Source organism: Crocodylus porosus, unplaced genomic scaffold (genome assembly GCF_001723895.1).
Source record: "Crocodylus porosus isolate Cpor-Errol unplaced genomic scaffold, CroPor_comp1, whole genome shotgun sequence".
In the NCBI taxonomy this organism is placed as follows: domain Eukaryota; kingdom Metazoa; phylum Chordata; order Crocodylia; family Crocodylidae; genus Crocodylus; species Crocodylus porosus.
The window spans coordinates 637177-647190 of NW_017728938.1; the positions used below are offsets into that span (position 1 = coordinate 637177).

General features: G+C 40.3%; 1 protein-coding gene across 9 annotated transcripts in view; it reads right to left on the minus strand.

Moving 5' to 3' along the window:
* PBRM1 (polybromo 1) overlaps positions 1–9787 on the minus strand; it is a 121359-nt gene extending 111572 nt beyond the window's left edge. For 7 of the 9 annotated variants that reach the window (XM_019547406.1, XM_019547403.1, XM_019547400.1 and 4 more), the window contains exons 1-4: positions 9769–9787; positions 6202–6357; positions 4954–5051; positions 1656–1803 (exon numbers count right to left, since the gene is read on the minus strand). In XM_019547406.1, coding sequence (XP_019402951.1) covers positions 1656–1803; positions 4954–5051; positions 6202–6342 — 387 coding nt within the window. In that variant the 5' untranslated portion in view covers positions 6343–6357; positions 9769–9787. Of the gene's footprint in view, positions 1–1655; positions 1804–4953; positions 5052–6201; positions 6358–7923; positions 8017–9526; positions 9559–9768 lie in introns of those variants that run through there. The other 2 variants (XM_019547402.1, XM_019547401.1) reach the window with 2 other exon arrangements.
* Positions 9788–10014: the final 227 nt, after the last annotated feature.

A 10014-nucleotide genomic window follows, 5' to 3' on the forward strand; every position in this document is an offset into this window, starting at 1 on the left:
GAGCCCTCCTGTGACTCTGCTGCCACTAGGCTTAAACAGTTACAGGACTGTTCAAGCTGTTGCACCAATTCCTGTGACTGCTTAAACACTTCCAGAGAACCCCAGGACTGTTCTTGAAGCAGTACCAATGCCCCCCTGGAATACTCCTGATTCTCTCCAGGACTTTTCAAGGGTGGCAGACATTCCCCTTGCTATGGGAACAGCACCTAGGTTCCCTGGTAGTGTTCAAAGGGTGGTGTGGCTTCCCACTTCTCCCCCCATCTCTGTAAGAACCTTGGCAAGAGGTAGGGCTTTGGCAGTAACACCACCATGAGTGGCAGCTGTCCTCATCCCTGCTGCTCCTGCAGGGCAGGGCGTTTCAGCATCTGCCAGCTGATCATTGACAACCTACTCCCCTGTGGCAGGGGAGAGGGCAGTCTGCCAATGACTGTGCTTCCCTGGGGCAGGGGCTGGGGAGCTGGAATGCATGTACACTTCCCTTATTTCTCCTGCAAAAAACTCAGGATAATTCTAGTTCATTAACAGCTGAACAGGCAGCTACATAATTGTTTTGCTACATAAAAATCTTTTCAGGAATAATATGGAATCCTGAACTCAGTATTCAGCAGACAGATTTTAAGTCTTTCATTCATCGTTCCCTCACATCAGTGCTCTCTCTCAGGTAGAGGCCATAAAGAAAACCAACATCTGTGGCAAACAAGCACTGCCATCAGAACACAAAATATAATTTGTGTACATTTTTCTCTATTGCAGTAAAGGTACAAGCTGTAGAAAATGCACAAGTTGTATATTCCTATCATTTTTTTAAAAGCAGCGCACACAGACAAATTGATCATTCTGAATGCAGGAAGCAGCCAGTCAGTACAAACACCTCCAAGACTAATAGGTGCCAATGATGTGGAAGCCTGTAATGCTCCGTCTATATAGGTGCAGTAAAGTTGTACTGGGTCTGTCACAAAATTCTGATGTATGTATGCAATGTACAAAATAACATTCATTTTGAATTTGAACTTTGTTTTTCATGACATTTTAGAAAAATTCTATTAGTCTCCTTTCTAAGACAAACCTACTAAAATTTATTAACATCTAAGGTGCATCTTTTTATATATGTACACAACTATTGGGGTTTTTTTTGTTGTTACTGTTGCTCTTTAGTAGAATATATTACTTCAGAAGTTCCCAATGTTTGGAAAACAACTGAGGGACACCTGGATGCCTGTCTTCCTTCTCTTGTCCCTACTCCTAGTTTTCAGTTGAAAGACAACTGATAAAAGATGAAATCATCACATAACATACTTTTGTTCTTTATTTTTTGTATAATGGAAAAAGTTATTTGTTTTTCTATTTTTAAATTTAGTTAGTCTAAATAAGTAAATCCGTTCCTTAAATGAAAGTGTTTTAGGAAATATTTCTAAATCCATGCATCCTTTACCTGCCTGCTCGAACGCTAAATTTAACATTAATATTTTTACTCTTCTTATTTTCAACAAACAGCACGCTTTCAGCACATGCAAGGCATTTACAATATACTTTCCTAATATTTTCTGACAAAAGTTGTATCTTTTAAAATCCATGCTATATAAAAGGAAACTTTCAACATATATCTACCATTATTGCAATCTATAAATCTGGGCTTTTCAATTCAGCTTCCTCACCTTATAGTAAGCCTTTGCATTATTAAACAGCAACTGAAAATCAGTAGTCAGCAGGTTCACATCATCATACTCCTCCATCTTTAGCTTCTGTTGGATTTTCATTAAATCAATAGGTTGAGAAACCACTTCATAATAGTCTGGCTGATTCCTGTTATAACCATAAGTACAGACATTAGAGTCTAAGCACTAAAAATGAAACCTGAAGCACAGAAACTGACAAAAGTTGAAGAGTAATTTTTGCTACACCTAAAAAGAGCTAAAATTTACAACCAGTATTAACAATCTAGTATTATATACCAGAGGTTCTCAACCCTTTTAGTGTCAGGGCACCCCTCTGTAACTTTAAATTTGTCAGCATGCTGGTTGAGAACTATGTACTGTGGTACTGTTCAAGCTTACCAGGTAACTCCTTGTTCAACAAGGAGTTTAAAAGACACTTAACATTTTCCTTTTCTCACACCAGCACAAGACAGGTGAACATTACCTCAGATGTGGAAATAACTTTCAGTGAAGCACTGGATGCCTTGCCTAGATGGCTAGATTTTATTTTTATGAATCTGAAAGAGATGTATATATAAGTCTAATGACTACAGGACTAAAACAGTATCTCTTGATTATTTTTGCCTAGTTGTGGGGTTTTTATACATATAATATAGCAAATTGATGTACATTCCAATAAAGTGATATTTATTTGTGCTTTTATCTTATACTGAATAATATAGCCATGGGCCTCTAGCATATTAGTAAAAATTCCAGCTTCTTTTTTCCTGGAGGAAAAAAACAGGTGTTGTGTTATATGTGATGATCCACCACACATCTGCACCCCACTTTTCAAAATTCAAAATCCACCTATGCCTAATAGCTTTGATTTCCTTGTAGCTTACACAGGAACTTCTGAATTAATTACAGTGGAATTACTTCTGATTTACACCTTACTGAGACAGAAATGAAGCCCAGAGAGAAAAAAAAATAAAATGCTATTCTTCTTTTCGTAAGAGACTGCTATTAATATGAAGAGAGAGGGATGTTGAGACTGGAAAAAAGATAAAATACTAAATTCAACTATTTCAAATCAATTTCCCTTGCTGGCCACATGGCGTTGGACAGGGAAGGGAGCTCATAAGAACATAAATGTAACACTAATCAGGCCAGTGGTTCATCTAACCCAGTATTCTGTCTCCAACAGTGACAGGAATGGACGTTAGACAGGGAAAGTATTGAACTTGATAGATTTAGATCAGTGTTTTCACCTTTTTTTTTGCTTTTGTGGACCCCTAAAAATTGAGTGGAGATGCAAGACCTCTTTGGAAATTTTGAATGGAGGTGGGAACCCTTTGAATTATAAGTGTGGGTATTCACATACTTCTGATTGCTCATAGTCATTGTTTGTGGACCCTAGACAGTCTGCGGGCCACAGGTTGAAAACCACTGATCTAGAGTGATCCATCCCTTATTCATTACTCTCCCTGGCATCCACTGTTATTGTTTTAGAGGTGCCACAGGAAACCTCTCCAACCATCTGTTTAATAGCCACTGATAGATCGATCCATCATCCAGCCATTTTATAGACTCATAGTTGGTAGGGTTGGAAGGGACCTGAGCAAATCATCAAGTCCGACCCCCCTGCCATTGGCAGGAAAGAATGCTGGGGTCAAACAATCCTGGCAAACTGATTATCTAGCCTCCTTTTGAAGACCCCCAGGGTAGGAGCGAGCACCACTTCCCTTGGAAGTTGGTTCCAGATGCCAGCCGCCCTGACTGTTAAGTAGTGTTTCTTGATGTCCAGCCTGAATCTACCCTCAGTCAACTTACGGCCATTATTCCTAGTTACTCCTGGTAGTGCTCGGGGGAACAGGGTCTCTCCCATTCCCCACTGGTCCTCCTTGGTAAGTTTACAGACGGCCACCAGATCCCCTCTCAGCCTTCTCCTGTGGAGGCTGAACAGGTTCAGGTCCCGTAGCCTCTCCTCATAGGGCCTGCTCTGCTGCCCCCTGATCATGTGAGTGGCCCTCCTCTGGACCCTCTCAGTGCTGTCCACTTCCCACTGATAGATCCATCATGAATTTGTCTAGTCCCTTTTTGAACCTGGCTATGCTATATGCCTCTACAACTAGCTATGACAATTAATTCCACAAGTTAACTAAGCATTGCATAAAAAGTACTTTCTCATCTTAGTTTTAAATCTATGTCTTACTGACTTCAGTGTATGCCCCTCCAATTCTACTGTGCTGGGATTTAGTGAACAACAACTCCCTGTTTGCTGGGTCCACAATGGGTCATGATTTTATAGACCTCATCGTATCCCCACACAGCCTTCTCCTTTCCATAGTTTCATAGTAGCTTCATAGTTGGCAGGGTCAGGAGTACTGGGGTCAAACAACCCCGGGGAAGTGTTCATCCAGCCTTCTCCAAACCAAAGAGCCTTAGTTTTTTTAGTCTCTCCTGGTATGGCAACTGCACCATATCCCTGATCATTGTGTATGCCCTTCTCTATACCTTTTCTACTTCCCCTACATACTTTTTAAGATGAGAAGACCAGAACGGCACACAGTATTCAAGATGTAGGCGCACCATGGATTTGTATAATGGCATGATGATATTCTCTGTTTTGTTTTCAATTCCCTTCATAGTGATGCACAAACATTACTGGCTTTTTTGGTTGTCACTGATGTTTTTAGAGACTACCTAGCTAAAGCAACCCCAAGGTCTCTTTCCTGAGTAGTAACAGCTAGTTTAAAACCCAGCACTTGTGGCACAGCTGGTTCCTGATCCGACTCTGCAGGAGGCATGAAGCAGTTTTACCTGGCTGCAGCAGCAGTGGTGGTGCTCATGCAGTAGCCACCCTGAAAGAGTCTCATGGCATCCCCGTTGAAAACCACTGCTATATACTTTAAAAATTAATTCAAACTGAAGAAACCTGAGATGAAACTTGTCTACTGCACATACGCTATTCCTGAGTCAGTTCATTAACATTCCCCAAAATCTATTTTCTATTATTTTATTCTTCCGCCTTGGGATACTTATTACAGCCAAACACATTTAAACATCAAATACATATAATATGGAATGTTTCTTATGAAACAAAACATGTACTTTTCTGCCTGAAAACAAGCAATTGCATTGTATTATCCTTTAAACAATTACATAAAATACTCAGACTAATACAAGCTTGTTGTATATTTGATGCATCAGCTTCATAAATATCAAACAGTGATTGTAAACAGCTATTTCTAAACCCATTTGTTACAATATCAACTTCTATACCTGAGAATCTTACTAATCAGCACCCAAGTCTTACCTTCGTTTTGGTGCCCTAATGAAAAGTTCACAAAGGAGTCTTCCCTGTTCATCTTTGTAATCTCTGATTGTATTGTACAGTTCATGGCACACTGCAATCTGAAATACACATAGCATTCTCATTAGCTTTAACTAGAGTGTATGTAAACAACAAACTAAGCCTTGGTTGGAGTAAGACAAGAGCTGTGCTTTAAATTGTTCTAACACGTGGGTGTCAGACACACATCACATTAACAAATGAAATCAGTTACCTGGCATACCCAAATTCTGCAGAATGTTAGCAAGAGTTTTCTAAACACCATGGTTACATAAAAAACTTCTATGTTATGAATTCATTCTTAACCTCAATCTTCTTGAACCTGCAGACCCCTGAATTTATGACAAAGGAATTTTAGCACTCTACAAATAAGCTGTTAACTCTAAAACATTATGTCACTTGAAATATCAGTGTTGTGTTTTTATATACCCATCATTTTAGCAAAGGGAAACAGAATGGGGATGAAGTTAAAATAAATAAATATGGAAACAGAAAACTGCTGCAGAGAAGAAAATGTAGAGAGAAGACAAGAGGAGACACAAAAATTGCACAGACAGAAAAGCATCAGAATGAGAAAAGAATGAGCAACAAAATGAGACAAGCAAACACGTATTCAGAAACCAGAGCCAAATAAGATACTGAATACACAACAAACATTTGATGTAGTATACGGAAAAGCATTATTCTATTCTACCTCTTCATCTTTGCGCATATACTGCACTGACATCTGCAAGAGATCTACAGTATGCTATCAGGGGGTGCTTAAGCATAAATTTACACTCAAGCTCATAGACCATAATTAAAAATGGAATTCAGACTTCTTCACAAAAAACCACCTCTTCTTCACAGCAATCATCTGAGCCAATGTACATGCAGTACTGCTGGACTTCAGATAGAAGTATGAATAGGACTCGGTCAAAATCAGAGTTCAGGACACAAACTACACCTCTCAGCAAGGGAGACTAGAGAACACTGCAAAGTCCTTCAAAAATGTAAAACACCACTCTGGGAGGACAGAGGGTAGTCTGGAAAAAAGACACAGCACCCCAGCTATGGAACACTATGTTACTGTCACCCTTATTTTAAACTTTCTTACCAAATATGTTTTTTTACAGCAAAAATGTTGTCTTAATTCTTTTAACTTTTCAAAAGATATTCCACATTTGGATTTATGCAGCAAGATAAAATGTGTGCATGTAAAAAGGTACTTACAGGATCTACAGTTGGGAGATTAGAGAGTCTCCGCCTTTTCCTGCTTGGGCCTGGTGTATTTGTTGAGTGGTGACCATCATCAAAATCTCCTCCACTGACACTGCTAGATGGAGAAGTAGCCCTTCGCCTCTTGGAACCCATGGAATCCAACTTCTTCTATAATGAAGAAAAATGTTCTTAAACTTAAGGCATTGTATGCAAGTTTTCTGGTGACAGCTAGCTGATGACTATCAGTTAAGGGTGTATATATATATTCAGGAACATTTGCAACAATTTACTTATGCATTGTTACCTAATGAGATTATAATTAAATAAACTTTCAGAGTTGCATTAGTGATTTAAGTCTATAAAGTAGGACTGTTGCATGCAGGTCAAGGAAAGTTATTATTCTTCTCTATTCAGCACTGGTGAGGCCACATCTGCAGTACCAAGTAGAGTTTTGGGCACTCCACTACAGAAAGGATGTGGACAAATTGGAGAAAGTTTAGCAGAGGGTAACAAAAATGGTGAGGGAGGTTTGCGGGATCATGACTTATGAGGAAAGACAGGGAACAAAGCTTATTTAGTCTAGTGAAGAGAAAACAGAGGGGATTTAATAGCAGCCTTCAACGACCTGAAGAGGTGTTAGAAAGGGGTGGAGCTAGACTGTTTTCATGGGTGGCTGATGATAGAACAAGGAGCAATGGTCTCAAGTTGCAGCAAGGGAAGTTTAGGTTAGATATTAGGAAAATTTCTCTCACTAGAAGGGTAGTAAAACACTGGAACAGGTTATCAGAGAGGGGGCGGAATCTCTAACCTTGGAAGTTTTAAAAACCCAATTAGACAAAGCTTTGGCTAGGATGATCTAGTTGAGGATGGTCCTGCTTTGAACAGGGGGCTGGACTACATGAAGTCCCTTCTAACCCTAATTTTCTATTAATCAAATATATCTTGAGTTATATACTGCTACCCACCCCTGCAGGGCTGGAGTGCCTTGGACTTGCACAAAGTGCCGCAATTATCTAGCAGTTACTAGGATGGTTCTTTAAACTATAAAAGCTTATGACTCCTCATTCCAAAACAATGATAAGATGTATTGTCATGATACATGAGAAGTTCAGAGATAGTCTTACAACTCTGACGAGCTAAAAACCAAAACATACAGCTAATGCAACTAAGAGTAAAATCACAATTGCTGTGTAATATCTAGTCCTAGAATCACAAAAACAGACAAACAACGGATTTGGGCCACAATACAGGTACATTTGGTTGCACTCTCAAGCCACATCATTCTCACTTATCAGTTAGGACTGGAATGCAAATTGGATAGCTCAAGGAGTCTTCTCTTTTTGTCCCTGGTCTGAATTTATTAACATCAATAATGACTGAAATTATTAGGCATCCAGCAACTACTGAGTTTACTATGAAACATATTGCTGGATCCTGCCAAAATGTTAGTGGCAAGGTGTCACTATTACCAAAAAAAAATATTTCCAGTGTCACCCAGGCTCTTTTCACTTTAACAATGTATTTTTCTGGTATATAATCTACAGTTTATATAAGGTAAAATAGTGGCATAGTTACATTAATGTTTATATTCCAGTGAGTGATTAATTACAAGCAAACAAACAAGATGAATGAGCATGAGGTTGGATTCACTAATGCTAAGATAAAGAAAAATAAAATGCCAGGCAGGGGAAAGGAACAAGGGTGTGTAGATGATCAATAATTTACCAGATTTACCAGAGTACAACCAGCACCTCGAAAAGCCAGTCTCCTCATTGTGTCCAATGGCCAAGTTAAAGTACTAAGAGAAGGCAAGTCTTTGAAAATGTCAAATCAGCAATTGTATTAATAGCCAAAGCTGAAAGAGAAGAAAAATGAGAGAAAAAACAGAAGAGGGAAAAGGTTAAAAGGAGAGAGTGGAGAGACAAAAAGAATTTAAGGATAACAGTTGAGAAAAGCTATCACAAAGGCTGGAGAGAAGAGGAAACAAATTTGGAGTGGGTTATCAAAAACTAAACGTTTTCTGTGTACGCAAAGCATATGTGTTTCTGGAACTTTTAACTAAAATGTTTAAATGCTACTATAATGTGAGCCATTCACTAGCCTGAGTAATGCAAGTAACACTTCATCTAGTAGCCTAAGTGTAAGGGAATAAGTGGAAACTGTAAATTGATGGTAGTATAAAAAGTAGTATAGTGATAGTAAAAAGAAGAAAAAAAAGTCTTAAAGCCCTAAGTTAATAGGCAGACTTGTAGCAGTGACCCACACCATCAAGACTCTCAGGAGCTGATTCTACTTTACTAAGCCTGAATTTAACCCCTGTTCAAAAACCTTCAGCTATATCCTTATTGCATGACAGAGTTTCAACATATCGTACCATGAAATAATGAGCCTGATTAAACATACATCTACTAAAATCAAAAGTATCAAGTCCAGCATGGAAAATATCAATCTATACAGTTTTGTCAGCAGCAAAGTTATACCTGTTCTAAAATTGTTCTTCTAAACAAACTATATTCAAAGAACCATAAAAATGAAATTATTTTTACTCATCTAGCATGTAGTACTTTATCATTTGGAATCAAAATATTTCATGGGTCCTTGAATAATGCACCAAGTACCAGTGTATGTCCTCTAGAAAACGGTCCTTATACAAAGCAAAGGATCTTGCTGTACTTGAATCCCATCAGATTATTTTTATAGTCCTCATCTCCACACCACTTATACAATACTGGTAAATCCTAGCCATATTTTTCAAACCTCTTTAAAAGGTTAGGCACCTGAAGGCCCCACCTACAGGCAGTCATTGTAAGAAATTCCTCTTCCTAATACTAAAACATAACAATTTCTGCTAACAATATCTGAGGATGTAATATTCTGATGTACTCCATTAAGGTCCCACATATCTATTATCACAAGTAACCCCCATGTAAGAATACTGTTTCTACACATCTTTAAAATATTTTTTAAAGGAGCTGAAAAGTGTTTTTTAGAAGTCTAAATTTCTACATACCCTTCAGAGTAGCTAATCAAAGCATGCATACAGATGCCATAAAACCTATTTTTGAAAGCTCCCTGGATTTCTGCAAAAACATTCAACAGATAGTTGACAAACACAACAAAATGATGGGGAAAGAAGGTACCATATAACTGTCCTACAGCATTACTGACAAATGAAACTAAAACTGTGTTGTAATCTGGGAAAGCATGTCAGAGGGTTGTTTCAAAGGATAAAGCAGGAAAGAAGTTAGCTAGTTCTCTCCTCAACCCTGGAGAGAGAAGCGTACAAGACAGATAACAAGTACACAAAACAGAGGCTTGTCCCAGTTTAATTCTTCACCAAACGCTGCAGGACTCTGTTGCTCCCGTGACAGGTTCCGGCAGCAGCGGCGCTACTGTGACAAGACGGAACAAACTTTGAAGGGAAGCGCCGCTTCCCTGGGGCCGCGCACAGTCGCGGCAAGTGCGCTCTTCCCTGCTGCCCGCTCGGACCCCGCGCATCGCCGGAGCGCACCGGACGCCTCACATCGCCGGAGACGCGAGCGCGCCGCGGCCGGTCCCCTCCCAGCCCCCGGCTGTCACCCGCGCTAGCGGCAGCAGAGCCCGCCTGCCCACCCCGGGGCCACCCACAACAAGCCTTGTGACAGCACCGGGCATCGAGGCTCCCGGCGGCGGCGGGGCTGCTCCCCGCGCTGACAGCCCCCGCCACCGCCCCGGCCGGAGCAGGAGCCTCGTGGGAGCACTGCGGCAACGCGTCTCCCGCGGGGGAATCGCCCCTCAGGACAGGGGGCCAGCCCGGCGCGGCCGGCAGCGGGGGGCCCTCGGCAG